We start from the raw sequence: 19,560 nt of genomic DNA, 5'->3' as shown, positions 1-19,560 counted from the left end.
ACATGTCAACAGTCTACGCAGAGAGATGAGTCATAGAATAAACCAACACTTTGCAATATCTCCAATTGCAATATGAGCTATCAGTAATGTCCCCTGTCCTGTAATTTAGGATATAATTTCTAAGTCACCCTATGGCCCTATCGGACATAAGGTGACCCTAGACATAAGAGTTATAAATGACGCTGGCACAGGAGTACCCCTCATCCTTCCAAAGTCTCTGTTTGTCCCGGGTCATTCCGTTACAGGAAGATCACAAACAATGATTTTGTGCCTGCTTTAAATTTTTTTCTTTGATAAAAATATACACTTGGAATATCTCTCTCTCTCTTCCATTTCTATAAAATGTGACCATCTGCCTATAATTTCCAAGAAAACAGATTTTCACATGCACATTCACTATTTTTAGAATAAAATTATTCATAGGGTTTTTTTTTTTACTGCTTTAGTTTGTGTTTCAGACTCAGTGCTCATCACACACAGATATGTAACTGAATAGACTGTTGATGCCTACTGGTATTCAGCTGTCATCACTCATTCATGTTGGTATACTTCAATAAAAAGGACACCAAAATATAGCTTACAGACTCATGTCAGTAATACCGCATGATACATGGACTACAAACCTTGGATCCAAAAGACTTCTAAGAAACTGGAACAGTAATAATGTTTCCTAAAAATTACAAAGACAGAGCGTTTTGTTATAGACAATGCTGCTGAATGGGGCCAAGTAGTTAAATGCAAGCATTAAAAAAAGAGTCATACAGTAAAAAAATAAAGTTTATAAAAAAAAAAAGAAATCTGCATAGCACTTGGATGATCTAATAGACTAAGTGAATAAAATATGTACAAAGCTACATTAACAGTTAAATGTAATAATCTCAGTCATTGTGCTAGAAAATATAAACTATAAGCACATAATAAAATATTTAGCAAGAAAAGAACAGAAAGTGATTATATTATCACAGGCTTAGGCAGCTTTTGGCAGCAGTTGTTGAACAAAAGTTCCAGGCATGCTAGCAAGGCAGACAAGCCACCGTGGGACTTTAGATCATAAACATAGGACATAATTCCTGCAATCTAGAGAATAAAAAATAAATAGCTGTTGGTCCTAGGTCAGTTCCCCTTGTTGGAAAAAAAGATAAGGATGCAGAGAGTATAAAACACAAACAAGAGGGCTCACTGACCTAGTGCACTACCATACCTCAATTTTATTATGAATAAACAGCAAGTGAATACTCAGAGACGCATGTTATGCATAGGGATATCTATAAAAGCCGATTAGACCACCTTCAGATCCACCATAATCTGCTGATGGCTTGGGAAGACCTCATAGCGTACAGGAACAGCTGATTCATTTTGAGGGTCAAGCCCTCCTTATCAGAGTCGCTCAAAAAGAGGGCTTGACCATCAAAACATGTCAGGCATTCCTGTATGCTATGAGGTTTTCCCAAGCCATCAGCTTATTATGGTGGATCTAGAGACAGTCTCATCATTTTTTTAAAACATTTTTTTAGATATTAGTGGTGCACCAAAATGAAAATTGTGGTACCGAAATTGGGATGCACTTGGCTGAAAACCAAAAAGGGTAGTTTTTTACAAAAACTTTTATCATTTAATTAATGTGGCTGGTGTTTTTGCATCAGTGTTGCCTACAACCAGATTGGAAATTTACTCAACACAAAACCCAAATTGTACTGGCACTTCCAAAAGTTACGAGATTACAGTTTTAAGTACACATTTTAGCATTTAGGCTACAAACACGTAGAATATGCAATTAGAAATGTTATTAAAGATAGATATTAATTTATTTTTGATATAGTATGTACTGTAAGTAGCTCAGGGACAGGACTTAGGAGGGCAAGAAATTTGAATGGGTAAGCACACACACATGAAATTCACTCACACAGTGATATTGACAACCGTGTGCAGCAGCTCAGATGAGGATGCCTCACAGACATGACACGTCCCCTCCTGAGTCAACGTGACAGTCTCTTCTCTATGCCAGGTGTCCCTTCATTTCACTCCAGGCCAAACAGCACTGACATTCTTGCACACGGCTTGCCTTGCCCCCATCCCGCAGACCTGCACACAATGCTGCAGCCATTCTGCTCCTTTGCACCATGACCTCACACAACACGTTCAGGTACCACAGCCCGGACACACTGTAGCAGGCCCTCAAATGGTCTTGGTCGCCTCCTGACCAATACTGCACATGAGCGTCACAGCCATATTTTTTTACTGGCAACCCTTTTCCTGTTACTGCCATTTACTTGCAGGAGAAAAGTGCCCATTTTTTACTGGCTGCCAGTAAAAATACTGATGGTTGACAACACTGTTTTGCATTGAAGTCAATGGGATGCAATTTTGCATTGAAGTCAATAGAGGGAGTTTTTGCATTAAAGTCAATGGGATGCAGCATGCCGTTATCGGCACTTTTTTTCGATCTGCAAAAGGCAGATTATCCTATTTTCAGCTGATACATTTTGGTGGCCAATACATTAGTGCAGTGGTCATCAACCCTGCCCTACAGGGGCCACTAACAGGCCAGGTTTGCAAGATAACTGAAATACATCACAGGTGATATCATTTGCTGCTCAGGGATTGCTTTATTCTAGACTGCATCTCCCCATGGTAATACATAAAACCTGGCCTGTTAGTGGGCCCTGTAGGGCAGGGTTGATGACCACTGCATTAGTGCATCCCTAATAGCTATGCCTTTTCATGACATGCAACATTCAGTTATGGTAATGCACTAGGTTGGGGAGCCCTCTCTTTTGTGTTTTATAGTTTGTTTAAAAATACCCATAGTCCTGAAAGGGCAGAAAGTTGTACAAGATCAGCCAAGAGGAAAGCCCTTCTTTTATCCCTAAGCATCACACCTGAGCGCAGGAGTTAAGTGTAAAGATGCAGAGAGGGTAGGAGAGCAATAACAAAAGGAAGACAAACTGCTAAAAGGAACACTATCACCTTGCCCACGAGGGGCTAAGTGAAAGTCTCTGCAAAGTAGCCGGCCATTGCACACCTTCCTTTATTGCAGGCAGAATTTAAATCACAAATGTTGCTGACCAGGGAGAGCAGTGATTTCACACGCTTGATCACATGACATTGTTCAGATCTAGCAATTGGCTGCTAGGCCCAAGCACAATCACAGAGGAGGGGGGTCACATGCCCTCCATACCTGGAAGCATAGGAAGGAGTCCTTTGGGCTGGGGGAGTTTGCACTACATAAAATTAGGAATATGTGTTACCGGTCTGACAGACAGCAGTGTGAAAATATCAAAGACTTTTGAATCAGAACTCCTGGGATATTGATCTGGTCAGTTAAGTAGCAGAGGGGGAGGGGTGTATACAGAGGGGGCTGTTAATTTAAATTAACAGCAAAGCAGCTAAAAACTGGTTAACAACAGATGCACTAGATGGGCAACAATGAGACAACCTCCAAAACAGGGATGTTTTTTTCATGTGGAGGTGTCTGACATTTTTTTTCCCTACTCATCTTTTCTGACTGTTTTTCACTAGTTTTGCATTTGGCTAGGGTCAGTGTCACTACTGGTAGCACAAGGCAATACTTGGACCCTATAAAGGCTGCACAGGCAGTCCAACACCTCCAGGATGGCACATCAATACGTGTCATTGCCAGAAGGTTTGCCGTGTCTCCCAGCACAGTCTCAAGAGCATGGAGGAGATTCCAGGAGATGGGCAGTTACGCTAGAATAGCTGGACAGAGCCGTAGAAGGTCCTTAACCCATCAGCAAAACCGGTATCTACTCCTATGTGCAAGGAAGAACAGGATGAGCACTGCCAGAGCCCTTTAAAATGACCTCCAGCAGGCCACTGGTGTGAATGTCTCTGACAAAACAATCATAAACAGACTTCATAGGGGTGGCCTGAGAGGCCGATGTCCTCAAGTGTGCTCTGTGCTCACTGGCGGACACTGTGGAGCTCGATTTTTCCATTCAACACCAGAATTGGCAGGTCCACCACTGGTGCCCCATGCTTTTCACAGACGAGAGCAGGTTCACCCTGAGCATATGTGACAGACGTTAAAGGGTCTGGAGAAGCCACGGAGAACTTTATGCTGCCTGTTACATTGTTCAACATGACCGGTTTGGTAGTGGGTCAGTGATGGTCTAAAGGAAGCATATCCATGAAGGGAGGCAAAGACCTCTACAGGCTACACAATGGCACGCTGACTGCCATTAGGTATCGGGATGAAATCCTTGGACCCATTGTCAGATCCTACGCTGGTGCAGTGGGTCCTAAGTTCCTCCTGGTGCACGACAATGCCCGGCCTCGTGTGGCTAGAGCATGCAGCCAGTTTCTGGAGGATGAAGAAATTGATACCATTGAATGGCCCCTAGGCTCACCTGACCTAAATCCACAATTACACCTCTGGGACATTATGTTTCGGTCCATCTAGTGCCGCCAGGTTGCACCTCACTCTGTTCAGGAGCTCAGTGATGCTCTGGTCCAGATCTGGGAGGAAATACCATCCGTTGTCTCATTAGGAGCATGCCCTGATATTGTCAGGCATGCATACAAGCACTTGGGGGCCATACAAACTACTGAGGACCATTTTGAGTTGTTGCAATGAAATTTCAGCAAAATGGACTAGCTTGCTGCATAATTTTTTCAGTTTGATTTTCGGGGTGTCTTTGAATTCAGCCCTCTGTAGGTGGATAATTTTCATTTCCAACAACTGATGTGCCATCCTTTCATTCCCAACACATTGCCCAGTCCATATCAGTATAGATATCCAGCATTAGATTTTTTCCCGTTGAGATCTGATATGTTTTCAAAGTGTTCCTATAATTTGTTTGAGCAGTGAATAAATCCTTGGGCATGTAAAACAATAACTAGATATGCATCCTACAGTGCATTTAGTGGTTTGGCTGTAGTTCCGATTTAGAAAAAAAAAATGATTTCTAATGAGGCCTAGGCTGTTTTATAAACCAAAAGGATCAGCGTTAAAAGTGTATATTATATGTGTTGTTTCGGTTTTTCCTATAAAGGAGCTAGCATTACATCTAAAACAAAAAGATTTGTTTCTTTATAAAGAAAAAACACTGGAAATGCTAAGAATGAACCAATCTCCGGGCTGCAGCAGATGACTGACCATCAGATGGCAAGTTACAGAGACGAGTCATTTGAAGGTTTGTGCACCGAAGGTCACAGTGAAGGAAACCTGGCTTTCTTAAGATTGTGCTAATGAACTCATTAAGTGTCTGCCAGCAGAGATGATTCGATTGAAATGGTTAGAGGTGTGTGACTATAGACAGGAAGCGCAGGATGGTAAATACATGTCCCAGCTTTCATCTCTCATCAAACACGAGGCAGAAAAATGCTGGTATCAGTGCTTTTTAGTAGCTAGTCCTATTCCCTATTCCCATGGTACAGAAAACTGCAGATTCATGCAATAGAAAATATGCCAGTAAAGAGTCTTCTCAGAGAGCCCTGGGCATTGATTAATATTACACTGGGACATGTTTATAGTCACATTAATCCAGCTTAATATATTATCAGTAGTTTTTATTCAATGTGGACAACCCTAGACAAAAACATGTACGTTTTCAAGCATTTTTTTGGCCAGTGTCTGTCTGGGAAATGCATATTTTTGTACATCCTTCTGTTAGTGTTATCCAGACAATGCAGGCTGTTTAACACTAAAAAATTAAAATTCCTGTCTCTGAGGCTAGTTATTTCTTTATGGGTCTCAGCCCTATTGCTGAATATATTTAAAAATTATTTTGTCCAAACATTTTCCACACCCAACACTAGTGTTTGACCACTATACTATCAAATAGAAAATAAATAATATACACTCCTGCTCTGTCCTCTTCACTGCACTGTTTGGAGGAATATTTAAATGTCCAAATTACTCTTCCTATTTTAGATTCATTGGCTTCCTGGATCACCCCTTTGCCGAATATACAGAAGTGACAATTGTGATTCACTGTGCAGAGAGCAAGTTGGAGGTGGAGAGCTGACATACGTAGCTGCATGCGGAGCTAGGATATAGATGTGATAATGGTCTGCCTGTGCAATGTGGTAAGGATGTGTAAATCATGATGTTTGTGAAACTAGGGGACACAACACACACACACACACACACACACGTCAAAAGTATAGTGACGCCTGCCTTTAAACACACATGAACTTTAATGACATCCAAGACTTAGTCCATAGAGTTCAATTTTGAACTGGCCCACTCTATGCAGCTATAACAGCTTCAACTCTTCTGGGAATGCTGTCCACAAGGTTCAGGAGTGTGTCTATGGGAATGTTTGACCATTCTTCCAGAAGCGCATTTTGTGAGGTCAGGCACTGATATTGACGCAAAGGCCTGGCTCACAGTGTCCGCTTTAATTCATCCCAAAGGTGTTCTATTGGGTTGAGTTCAGGACTCTTTGCATGCCAGTCAAGTTCCTCCTCCCCAAACTTGCTCATCCATGTCTTTATGGACCTTGCTTTGTGCAATGGTGCGCCGTCATGTTAGAACAGGAAGGGGCCATCCCAAAACTGTTCCCACAAAGTTGGGGACCATGAAATTGTATAAAAATGTTTTGGTATGCTGATGCCTTAAGAGTTCCCTTCACTGGAACTAAGAGGCCAAGCCCAACCCCTGAAAAACAACCCCACACCATAACCCCCCCTTCAAATGATTTAGACCAGTGCACAAAAGGTCCATAAAGACAAGCCGGCTCTGTGTGTCCATTGACATACAGGGCCCACTGATTCGTCCTGTACTTAATTGTATTGTAACTGTACTGTCTGCCCTCATGTTGTAAATCGCTGCGCAAACTGTTATAAATCCAGTATAACAATAGTAATAATAATACAGAGCATGGCTCAGCCCCATCTTTCTTCTCACTGGATGTGATTGCTCTGATACACATAGCTGGATCGTGATTGGCTAAGGTGTTAAGGGCAGCTGCACTGAGAAGACTTTTTTACCTTAATGCATAGGTAGATGGTAAGAAACATTGTAATATACAAATACACTATATAGACATAAGTCTGGGGACACATGACTATCACACATATGTATGAGTTTGTTGGACATCCCATTCCAAAGTCAATTGAACTAATATGGAGTAAATTCCATCCCCTCTCCTTTGTGGCCATATTTCCACAAGGTTTTGGAGTGTTTATGGGGAGATTTGTGCACATTCAGCCAAAAAAGTAATTGTTAGGTCCGGTACTCATGCTGAGAAGGCTTGGGTTGCAATTGATGTTCTAAATTATCCTGCAAACGTTCAATATGGTTGAGGTAAGGGCTCTGTGTAGACCATTCAATCAGCTGAACATGTACTTTGAATTCATACAATAATGAGCTCAAGTAATCTTGTTACCTTATTTGCAGATGCAAAATATTATATATTGCTTCTTTATAATTAAGAATACTAAACATTTCAATTAGATTGTATAATTGAATATAAGAATGATTCTAATACAGTGGAACCTTGGATTGCAAGTAACGCAGTTAACGAGCGTTTCGCAATACGAGCACTGTATTTAAAAAAATCTTGACTCGGTTTGAGAGTGTTGTCTTGCAAAATGAGCAGGATTCAAGCCAAAGCTGTGTGCAATACCGCGTTTGGCCTGAGGTGGGGGGGGGGGGGCACTGAAGCCGAGCAGAGCCGAACGGGGCCGTTCAGAAATGCATGGAAAATCTCGGAAATACTCAGTTCCCGAGCCTTTCAGAGCTGAGCCGAGGTGTCCTCAGCCCTTTCCGGGTGTTTCCGAGGCTCTCCAGTGCCCTGCCCCCCCCCCCCACCTCTGGCCACATGCGGTATTGTATGCCATTGAAGTCAATGCCGAACAAATAATTTTTGTTTCCATTGTCTTTAATGGGGAAACTTGTTTTGATATGCGAGTACTTTGGATTACGAGCATTCTACTGGAACGGATTATGCTCATAATCCAAGGTTCCACTGTAATAGGAACAAAAAAGCTTCCAATATTTCAAAGAATTATATAAAAAATCAATAAAAAATGTTGCTCAAATAATGGTGAAAATTAAACACTCTTGTTGATAATTATATTACCTGGAGCTTTTCAATGACCTCACTTAGCTGCTCACCAAAGTGAGTGCACACCAGGTCAGCTGCTTTACTTGGACTTAGTGCTACCAGCTCCTAGATGCCAAAGAAATTAAACACATAATGAAAACTTATGCAACAACAAAACACAGACTTATGTCTAATAAAACAGGAAAAACTATCTACAGTCTTCAGTGTTGTGAAAAAGTATTTGCCCCTTCCTGATTATTTTCATTTTCTTGCATATTATTCAGATAACCAAACACATTTTAATATTACACAAAGATAAACCTAGTAAATACAAAATGCAATTTTTAAATTACTTTTTCATTTATTAAGGGAAAAAAGCTGTCCAAACCCACCTGGCCCTATGTGAAAAGGTAATTGTCCCCTAAACCTAATACCTGGTTGTGCCACCCTTAGCGGCAACAATTGCAATTAAGCGTTTGCGATAACTGGCAATGAGTCTTTCACACTGCTGTTGAGAAATTTTGGCCCACTCTTCTTTGCAGATATAAATTTTAAATGTGACACCCTAGGCCAGTGATGGCGAACTTTGGCACCCCAGATGTATTGGAACTACATTTCCTATAATGCCCATGCACTCTGCAGTGTAGGTAAGCATCATGGCAAATGTAGTTCCAAAACATCTGGGGTGCCAAGGTTTGCCATCCCTGCCCTAGACCAACAGCCATGTTCTATAGGGAAGTAGAACACTAGAGAAAATAAGACTATATAGGTCCATGTTTGGGCTTATATACAGTGCCTTCAAAAAGTATTCATACCCCTTGAAATTTTTCACATTTTGTCTTGTAAAAACCAAAAATGTAAATGTATTTTATGTGATAGACCAACACAAAAGTGGAACATAATTGTGACGCAGAAGGAAAATTATAAATGTTTTTCAAAAGTTTTTACAAATAAATATCTGGCGTATGTGGCATGCATTTATCATCAGCCCCTTTATTCTGATACTCCCAACTACAATCTAGTGGAACCAATTGCCTTCAGAAGTAACCTAATTAATAAATGGAGTCCACCGGTGTGTAATTTAATCTCAGTATAAATACAGCTGTTCTGTGAAGCCCTCCGATTTTTGTTAGAGAACCTTGGTGAACAAACAGCATCATGAAGGCCAAAAAACACACCAGACAGGTCAGGGATAAAATTGTGGTGAAGTTTAAAGCAGGGTTAGGTTAAAAAAATATCCCAAGCTTTGAACATCTCACGGAGCACTGTTCAAATCCATCATCCGAAAATGGAAAGAGTACAGCACAACTGCAAACCTACCAAGACATGGCTTTCCACCTAAACGGACAGGCTGGGAAAGGAGAATATTAATCAGAGAAGCAGCCAAGAGGCCCATAGTAACTCTGGAGGAGATCCACAGCTCAGGTGGAAGAATCTGTCCACAGGACGACTATTAATCGTGCACTTCACAAATCTGGCCTTTATGGAAGAGTGGCAAGAAGAAAGCCATTGTTGAAAGAAAGCCATAAGAAGTCTTGTTTGCAGTTTGCAAGAAGCTATGTGGGGGATACAGCAAACATGTGGAAAAAGGTGCTCTGGTCAAATTAGACACCCAACGACCACAATGGCTCACCCTGGCTGGCCACATCTGGTCTTTCTGGGGAGTATGGAACAATGGAGGCATGACTAGGATCCTCAGAGCCTGTGATGCCTTTGGAGCCCCTTTTGGAGGTTTTGTCCCCAAATTCCTGGAAGGCATAGCCCGGAGCATAAAAGCAGAGGTACTAAAAAACAAACGCATCCACTGCTGAACTATTAGTCTAGCAATCTAATGTTGCTATCAGTTGTTCAGCCTGACGCTGAGTCAATGTGTCATTGGGAGTGCCTGTATCACCACTCACATGCCCTTACACTGCTCCTGTGTCCCTCTGACAGCCAAAGCCTGTTAGCTATGTAAGGCTTTATAGGGTAGGCAGTCCTGCGCCTGTGCCGTGTGAAAAACGTGGACGCCGAACCCTGCACATGGTGCCGTGCTAAGCCACACCCCTTTCCCCTCCCCGGAACACCATCTGGATTTTAAAGCCCAATTTCTGGCGAGCGCTGCTCGGGACCCAGCGTGAGGAAAGAGGAGAAAGGGATCTCTCCAAAAAAAAAAACTCTGCAGGGAAGAAAAGAGTGCACCACAGTCACGAGGACCGGGATCGCACCTGATTGCCAAGGGGGAGACCGCATACCGCAGCCCTCTGTACCAACAATCCCCCCTTCAGGGGTCATATAGGGGAGGGGACTTCCTGTCGTGGGTGTGCCAGTGTCTATCTCCTGAAGGTGGCCTATAACCCACAGTTATCATTATGCAGCTCTGTGTCCCGTGATGCACAAAAAAAGAAAGTATGTTTTCTCCTTCACCGATGATGAGGCACTTATACACAGCACTGATAGGCGGCACTGATAAGCAGCACTGACAGGCAATCACTGATAAGCACAGATTGGCATTTTTAATGTTCACTGATTGGCATCCCTGGTGGGCTCCCTTGATGGGTCTGCACTAATCATTAATGTGCTGATTATCAGCGCAGGCCCAAAGTCAGGAGAGCAGCCAATCGGCTCTCCTTTATTCGTGCCTTGTCAGTGCAAGTAGAGGAAAAGCTGATAAACGGCACTTCCTGGTTACCATGGGATGAGCTGTGATTGGACACAGTTGATCACATGGTAAAGAGCCTACGTCACAGGCTCTTTACAATGATCGGAGATGTGGTGTGTCAGACAGACACACCACACCACCGATTGCCGTGCTGCGCGCTCTAGCGGCTTCTCCTGCTGGACATCATATGACTCCCAGTCAGGATAATGCAACCACTTTCCAACCGTCATTCTGCTATATAGGGCGGGCAGTGGTTAAGGTCATGCCACAGCTTCTCAATCGGATTTAAAGGAGAAGTCCACTCAAAGCTTGTTTGGCTGTACCACTCCTAAGGGTCACAGGAGTGCAATTCTTCTTGCATTCTTGTGACCCGTTTTCAGAAGAGAGCCGGCTGAAGTCCTCTCATGCTTTTTGTGTGTTTTTTGATTTTAAAATAAAAGCAATTTATTTTTGGAGTGAGGCTGTCCAGAACGTTTTTCCTTAATTTTGCATGCTGACAATGGAAGTCTGGATCTACCAGGTGCCAGGACTGATACCTGTCTCAGCGAGCCGCTGAGACGGCCGCTCTGTTCCCTCCACAGCTCAGCGCACCAATGAGCGAGGAGGGAGATGAGAAGAGAGCTGTGGCTGACAGATTCCTTTACTTCTCTTTTAAATCCGGACTTTGACTAGGACACTCCAAAACCTTAATTTCGTTTTTTTAGCCACTCAGACTTGCTGGTGTGTTCTGAATCATTGTAGAGCTGGATGACCCAAGTGTGCTTTAGGTTGAAGCCACAAACTGATGGCAGGACATTATCCTTCAGGATTTTCTGGTAGAGTGCAGAATTCATGGTTCCATGAACTATGGCAAGTCGTCCAGGTCCTGAAGCAGTCCCAGACCATCACAATACCACCCCCATATTTGACTTTTGGTATGATGTTGGAACTGTCTTAGTGTTATGCCAGATGTAACCGGATGCATACCTTCCAAAAAAAATCCACATTTTTTGTCTCATCAGTCCACGGCGCTTTGCAGTGGTTTTAACCCTTTCTCGGCTGCTAGCGGGGGTAAAAGCACCCTGTTAGCGGCCGAAAAATTTACAGGAAAACGCGGCCGGCACTTTACTACTGACACACACACCGCCCCAGAGTGAAAGGGGCCTAACTGAGGCAAGTGAGGCCTGCAGTTCTTTAGATGTTGTTTGTGTTCTTATATGGCCCCCTGGATGGGTCATCTTTGTGCTCTTGGATTCATTTTGGTAGGCTGGCCAATCTTGTGAAGGTTCACCATTGCTTCAATGTTCTCCATTTGTGAATAATGGCTCTCACCATGGTTTGCTAGGGTCCCAAAGCCTTAGAAATGGCTTTCTAACCCTTACCAGACTGACAGGTCAATTACTTTGATTCTCATCTATTCTTTCTTTAGATCGCAGCATGATGTTTCATTTTAGAGACCTTTTAACATGCTTCACTTTGTCAGACAGCTTCCATTTAAGTGATTTCTTGATTCAACGGGTCTGGCAGTAATCAGGTCCGGCTGTGGCAAATACAATTTAAAGCAGAAGTACAGCCAAAGCTTGTTTGGCTGTACTTCTGTGGATTATAGGAGTCAGGGGCGGATCCAGAGTCTAATCTCGGGAGGGGCACTGCCAAAATATTTCCAGGCAATTTGTAGGGTGGGTGCAGCCACGTGGAGGGGAGGACAGGGCGAGAGAAGCCAGGTGGAGAGAGGACAGGGCAGGAGGAGCTAGGTGGAGGGGAGGACAGGGTGGGAGAAGCCAGGTGGAAGGGAGGACAGAGCGGGAGAAGCCAGGTGGAAGGGAGGACAGGGCAGGAGAAGCCAGATGGAAGGGAGGACAGGGCGGGAGAAGCCAGATGGAAGGGAGGACAGGGCGGGAGAAGCCAGGTGGAAGGGAGGACGGGGCGGGAGAAGCCAGGTGGAAGGGAGGACGGGGCGGGAGAAGCCAGGTGAAAGGGAGGATGGGGCGGGAGAAGCCAGGTGGAAGGGAGGACAGGGCGGGAGAAGCCAGGTGGAAGGGAGGACAGGGCGGGAGAAGCCAGGTGGAGGGGAGGACAGGGCGGGAGAAGCCAGGTGGAAGGGACGACAGGGCGGGAGAAGCCAGGTGGAGAGGAAGTAAGTTCTTACCTTAGAGGATAAAAATAGAATCTCTGGCTCCCTCCACCATACAGCCTCATGGTCTCTCTTCCTCCTCCTGCTCGGCATGCTGGGGGCTGCAGTCCTCTCAAGGAATCATCCTGGGGACTGCTGGTATTCTAAACTAAATGTCCCATAATGCCCTGCTTCTAGTTTCCCAGCCATTGGCTCTGAATGTAGCCAATAGAAGCATGCATTGGCAGATTAATTCTCTGCTCGAGCAGGAGGAGGGGTGGAAATCCCCCACAGCTGCGGCTCTGCCTGTGTCTCTACACAGAGCCTGTCAGTTTCGGCGCCGCCTCCCTGTACTGATGGGAGGTCGGCATCAGCACAGCCTGCTCACTAGTTTTTGAGGGGGCAATTTACCCGTTGCCCCCCCCTTGGATCTGCCCCTGATAGGAGTGCAGTTCGTTCTGCACTCCTGTGACCCGTTTTCAGCAGAGAGCAGGCCGGGCAGTGACTCGTGCATGAAACGACGTACGGGGTACGTCGTTTTGCGCAATAGGGCCACCCTACCGCAGTATATATGCAGTGGGCGGTCCTTAAGTCGTTAAAGAGTAATTCCACTTATGAGGAAAAAACCAAACAAACAAACAACCTCCTCTGGATAATAAATATACATTGCAGGAATTTTAACAAACTTTGTAGTAGAGTCCTACCTGTTTCTCCCCTAAATAAATAACTGTTTACACTTTTATGTCTTTTGGATACCGATTGTGTATGAGAGTGACATTTTCATTATTGATCAGCATTTGCATTATCCTAATGAGGAAAACTGCAGGGCCTGAATTCCTTTAGAAGTATGTCACCAAAAAATCTTTTTTTTTTGCTGCAAAGAATGCCTAAAGTCTGACTTGTATATTAGTACAGACCTATAGAAAAAACAGTGAGCCAATCACACAAGCAGTCTGGGGGTGTTCCATTCACTAACTTTGGACAAAAGACATCCAGGTTGCCATATTGCACTGAATTTTACAGAAAAATATAGCGGCTGCAGATTGAAAAGGAAAGGTAATTTTTAGGAACATCCAATTATAATATGGTTTGTCTAGCAATTGTGCATGCTATACTTGCTATTTTATTTCCCATGAAAGTAGGTTACCCTTTAAGTATGACATGACCATCAGCAAAGTAATTTATTATTTAAAGATTTCTGTTCATTTTGGCACAAACAAATGGCTAGTATAAGGAGCTTGAATATGCATATTTAAAGTGAAAGTCCAGGATTGATCTAAAACTGCTCCCAACCCCTTTCTAAATCCTATTCTAGCTACCCTGTAAAGGTAAATACATAAACGGACCTGTTCTGAGGGTGCTTTAGTTCGGTCACATGATCTCCCCAGCGGCTGGCTTCAGGGGAAAGGAGAGATCACCAATAACGGCTTCAATGCCTGTGAGGTGACATCACCCATAAACTTATCAAGGGGCCATCTGTTGTCGGCTGTCGCTCCTCTTCCCAGCCGAATGCTGGTAGCCGATCATGTAGCGCCCTCAGAATAGGTAAGTATAAATGTTTTCTTTTACTGGATAGTCAGAATAGGATTCGAAAAGGGGTGGGAGCAGTTTTAGAATTAGTCAGATTGATCCTGCTGTCGACTGACGTCTCTCAGCCCGTCACTGGAAAGATCCTGACTAATATTGGGATACACCCAGTGGCCTGGACTGGCAGCTGGCTCAGCCTTTCAGCAAGCCGCTCCTTCTTCAGCCCAGTCTTATGCCTGGTGAACACAATGAGAATATCGGAGGAATAATCGTCCGTTTTTTGTTTTTTTTTGCATGCTAGTTTCATATTGAAAACAAATGGGTTACTAGAGTTACGAACATTCTCACAAGACAGAATAAAACTTTGCACGATTCATTAATGTATTGTATTCTTTCATTTCCAAGCACGTGCAGTCTTGATCGGCTCTCAAAAGCGGTCTACCAACGATCAGATTATCGTACGATCGCTCCAAAAGCGGTATTCTTTGTCCAATTTTCTTATTGTGTTTAGGAGGCATCGGGGACCACCTAGGCGAGTATGAATGTTTTTTTTTTTTTTTTTTATTCCCATACTTCGCTTTTAAGGTTTGTATTTCATTCTACTTCAACCATATTCACAAAATCTATTTTTACATAGGAATTTGATTAACGTCACACCCTTTCCCATAGAAACAGACTAATATTTATATATCATACCTCCATATGTTTCATAACTTTGTCCCATGTTGCCTGTTTTTCCTCAGGACTGTAGCCCGGGATTGAAAGAATGTTGTGAATATAATTAAAGATTTCTTGCTATTAAAAAAAAAAAAAAAAGGTAATATACAAAAAGAAATAGTTGGGTGGCATACACAAAAATAATTACAGATATAAATTTAAAGAGGTTTTCCAGTTTCAACAAGATGGAGGTCATTGTATCCTGAAGCATGACAGCAACAGTTCTAAGCAAAAAAGTAATTTCCATAGATTTCCAAGGTATGCCATTGGTTTCCAAGCCAAACCGTGTTATGATGATAATAAATCCTTTCTTGTTGAAAGTACAAATATATTTAAAAAAAAGGTAGAACATTTTTTATAGTATCATGAAACAAATTTCACTTAAAAGATTTGGAAAAAAGGTAATTTAGAGCTTTTGATGGAAGACCAAAAAAACATCCAGTTTTGAAGAGGTATTAAACCGAAAAGCAAACATTTATTATATTGCAGCTTACCAATATTTTTATGGGTTTTATCTTTTATTTTCACCTGGTGATCTGGCCAGTAAGTCTGTTTTCAACAGAACAAGCTCCCCTACAAATGTATCAGTTAAAGAGTGTTGAGACAAATCATTTAACACTGACAGGGTGGCTCACAATAATCAACTTTTATTTATTTCTGTAAAACCATTATCTCATAAGAAATAGACACTGTTACCGTAACTGCTTGTGCAACTAAAGTGTGAGCTGGCATTTAACTTCAATTTGTTAGTGTGTCTAAATCTGCTAGTCCATCTAACACTACTCCTCCCCCAGACTGACAATGCTGCTGTCTGATGTGCCCCCCGTGCTCCGTCATCCAGAGTGGGGGCGCTCTAATACAGGTGGTGTGTTACTGGCCAGATCATCAGCAGAAAACAGAGGGAGAAAAGCCTACAAAAAGAACACTTATGCAGCCACCACCAGATCACACTATATTACATTTATGGTTTATTACCACTTTATTTATAATCACCAAGAAAATGTTGACTCTGCAGCTTTAACTTCTGGAATATTATTTTTATAAATAGGCACAAAGAAAGAAAATAACTTTTCTATGGGAAAACCAAAAAATCTCTATAACTGATAAAAAAGAAAAAAGAAAAGGCGTAAGAGAGCTTGTCAATTTATAAGCCGCAATATTTTCTCAGCACAGGCTTGTAAGCCAACAGAAGAAACCTACTTTCCTGTTTTAAAAAATAATTAAAAACTGTGATCTCAGTTGCAAATGTGTATACACATGAAGAAAACAGAGACCACTATTAGGATGCCTCTACAAGTGAAGTCCTACTGAGATCTACAAGACTGCCAACACTAATGGAATAGCGAAAAAAAAAAATACTTACTTTAGTATTTTCTATATATGTTTTAAAGTAGTTGTAAACAACAACTGAATGACATCTACTTTGATAGAGTATTGTGTATAATATACAACTACCATGTTTTTAATAAAATACTTGTTTCACCTTTTTTCATCCATTGTTGCCGATCTTCTGTGGCCTCCTAATGGACACTTCCTATCCTAATTTTTACATTTTTGTGTATTGTGTGCTCAAAACAACCACTTGTAACTTCCACTAGAAGCCGTACGACAGTGTGACAATGCAGGAGCAAAATTGCTAAACAAGGACAGACTGTTGTCATCCTTTAACAGTAAATGTCTAAACAACACCCTTCTTAGTAGAATCGCTAAGCACTTATTAGTTTAAAGCTGCAGACGTAAAATATTGAAATATTGATTTTTGAATTATTATTAATTATTAACATTTTAGGGATTATATGAGATTTTGGTGATTGGCTATACATACTGTATACATGAAAGCGTAGCTAAAGGCAAAACTTTTTTTTTTGTTTTGGATAGAGTGAATAGGGATTATAACACCTGTCAGTTTTTACTGCTGTCTGTGCCCCCATTAGGGAGATTCACCCTCTCTATTTGTCCTGTTCACCATCATTACCAAAACTGACAGTAAAAGAAAATCTTAAAGTTTGGGTTGACATCTGAACAGTAATGGAGGGAAATCCTCCAATGGGGACACTAGTCTGGTGACACCCCAGGAATCCCTCCTTTTGGAGGAATTTCCTCTCACTTCCTGTTTTGGTTATGGGACAGGAAGCGAACAAAAATCTCACCAGTGAAAAAAAAAGCTGAGAAGGGTTATAACCCTCCATTGCCCTATCCAAAATGAAAAAACAAACAAAAAAACTTTGCCTTTAATTCTACTTAAATATCTATACTCTCACAGACTGAAGTTCATCCAAACATGCAGAGCCATCTTCACAGTAGTGGTTGGTTTTCACGTATACCTGCTAACATAGGTACAAAAAGAGGCTTGTTTGATTTAGATTTTGGAAACAGTTGTTAAATTAGGTCCCTTGCTAATAAGACAAGTTAGGGGTTTTTCAAATGTGTGGTAAAAGCAGGAAGTTCAGCCACAGTCTACTCTCTCCTCAATGCCCACCTGAACACGTAGGTGCAGCTGCTCAGGGATCTACACTTACTTTGTTTGCAATACTTTGCTTTGTGGCCCTTGCAAAAATTAAATGACATGCCACATACAGTGGGCACCACTGCAGCATATTGTGTCCCACTTAAGTGAATGAGGCTATGCCACTACCACCCCAGCTACTGCTGACAATGCCCGAGTTGCAGCGTGGTGAAGCAGCATTTTCAGAGTTAGCGAAGTGGTGGGGTAGCAACATTCTCACCGAGTGTCCAAAAAAATGCAGAGGGCCAGCAAGGGCTGTGGTATGTATGATCCAGATCTATTTATAAAGGTTTTAACACAACTTTCTCCACGGATTTGTTCATGTATCCAAGAAAATTTGAAGAAAGCTGTTAGAATCATGTCTCTATAAATATGCCCTTAAATGCTGAGAAATATGTGTAACACAATTAATAGTAGACCTTTGGAGGACTTGCTCTTGAAGGAAAACATTTACTGGTAATTACCGTTAGCAATTCATAGCCAGCGTCTGTAAATTCCAAAGAGAAGTCCAACAGATTCATAGTCTGAACAGGATAATAAATGCTCTACAGAAACCAATGTAAACCTGTACAGACTAGGAATTTACAACTCAAGAAAATAATAAAAAATAAACTATCTCAGACATCATTACATATTGCTTGTTTTCACAAGACATGCAAGGCAGAATACTGAAATTTGTCTGAACCAAAAACTGAGATTAAAGCGCAGATTCATCCAAAAGTGGAAGCTGTGCTTTAAGTCCTCCTCCCTCGTCCTCTGCCACATTTGGCAGGTAATTTTTTTGGGGTGACAGGGCGGGAGCAGGTATCTAGTTTTGACAGGTACCTGCTCTCACATTCGCTCAGATCGCCTAGGCAATCCGAACAGAAGTTGTCCTATCCCCCCTCCCCCACAGTCTTCTGGGGAATGTTGCAGGTCACAGAAGACTGCCGGAATGCTCACAAAGTGCGGCGCTGTTCGTGCATGCACAGTGGGCAGCCGGCTGTGAAGATGCAACCAGCACAGCCGGCTGCCCACAGTTAAAATGACGGTGCTGGAAACCCGAAGGCTAGTGATAAACAAGTATAAAAAAACAAAAGGAAGTGCAGCGCTGAAAAGTGATAAATATATAGTTCATGAAAAATTATATAAATAAAAGTTCATTCTAAACTTTGAGAATAGAACCAGAAAAATTAGGAGAGGTTTGGTTTGATACAGAAACAAGACCTCAAAAACCATTTAGTGATAAAGATTGAGTGAAATAGTCCAGCATTAGTTCTTGTGAAAACAACAGCTGCCAAGAAAGGTGATGTGATGAACTCCAAGTTGCTGCTATTGGGATAGATCTCCACACTACACCCGTGAGATAAGACTGCCTGCTTACCAGAAAGAAAGACTGCTTTGCATCAGTCTCATGGAGCATATGGGAAGTCAGGTCTCCCTGTAACCAATTCGTATGTTGTTCAGAATGGAGCTCAGCAAAGGATCCGGGATAGATACATGAACGATAAGAAGAAAGGAACTCTCATAGCGTATTATGAATTCAAAGAGGTAGATTTAATAAGTGGTTGCACTTACAATTATTCGATGGGATTAGGGCACAGAAGCAGTAAAAAGCGGTAATCACTCCACTCCGATGTTCCGATGCCTCTCGCTACTCGATCGAAAACACCGCCGGCGTTCAGGACGGAACGCGATGACGTCACGGCACCCTACGATCGTTTCTCGACAGGACTTCAACGGGGGATTAGCCGGATTAGCCTTTTTTTTTCTGTGTTTACTAGTGATAAACAAGCCCAGGTGGGGGCGGTGCTGGATCCCTATACAGGTAAGTGTCCTGTTCTTAAAAGTCAGCAGCCACAGGATTTGCAGCTACTGACTTTAACATTTTTTTTCTCCCAGAGTGGAGAACCACTTTAAAGCGGAGGTTCACCCAAATAACATTTATATAAGACCAAATTCTTTATACTACCAGCATGTACCTACCTTATAATCTATATTTGCAATCCGGCTTCCAGGTACTTCTCCCGCGGGAGTAGGCGTTTTCAAGCTGAGCCGCAATGTAATCTGGGCGTTCGCCCAGATG

At 42.4% G+C, this 19,560-nt stretch overlaps 1 protein-coding gene across 6 annotated transcripts in view; it reads right to left on the bottom strand.

Annotated features, from left to right (window-relative positions):
* VPS8 (VPS8 subunit of CORVET complex) overlaps positions 1 to 19,560 on the bottom strand; it is a 296,490-nt gene that overhangs the window by 126,445 nt on the left and 150,485 nt on the right. For 3 of the 6 annotated variants that reach the window (XM_040357376.1, XM_040357377.1, XM_040357378.1), the window contains 4 exons: positions 17,251 to 17,316; positions 14,969 to 15,067; positions 8,049 to 8,138; positions 624 to 670 (listed from right to left, as the gene is read on the bottom strand). In XM_040357376.1, the coding sequence (XP_040213310.1) occupies positions 624 to 670; positions 8,049 to 8,138; positions 14,969 to 15,067; positions 17,251 to 17,316 (302 nt within the window). The remainder of the gene's footprint in view (positions 1 to 623; positions 671 to 8,048; positions 8,139 to 14,968; positions 15,068 to 17,250; positions 17,317 to 19,560) is intronic. The other 3 variants (XM_040357379.1, XM_040357380.1, XM_040357382.1) reach the window with 1 other exon arrangement.

Source organism: Rana temporaria, chromosome 6 (assembly GCF_905171775.1).
Source record: "Rana temporaria chromosome 6, aRanTem1.1, whole genome shotgun sequence".
Classification (NCBI taxonomy): Eukaryota; Metazoa; Chordata; class Amphibia; order Anura; family Ranidae; genus Rana; species Rana temporaria.
The sequence above is the reverse complement of the archived record's forward strand: the minus strand, read 5'-3'. Positions and strand labels throughout refer to the sequence as shown.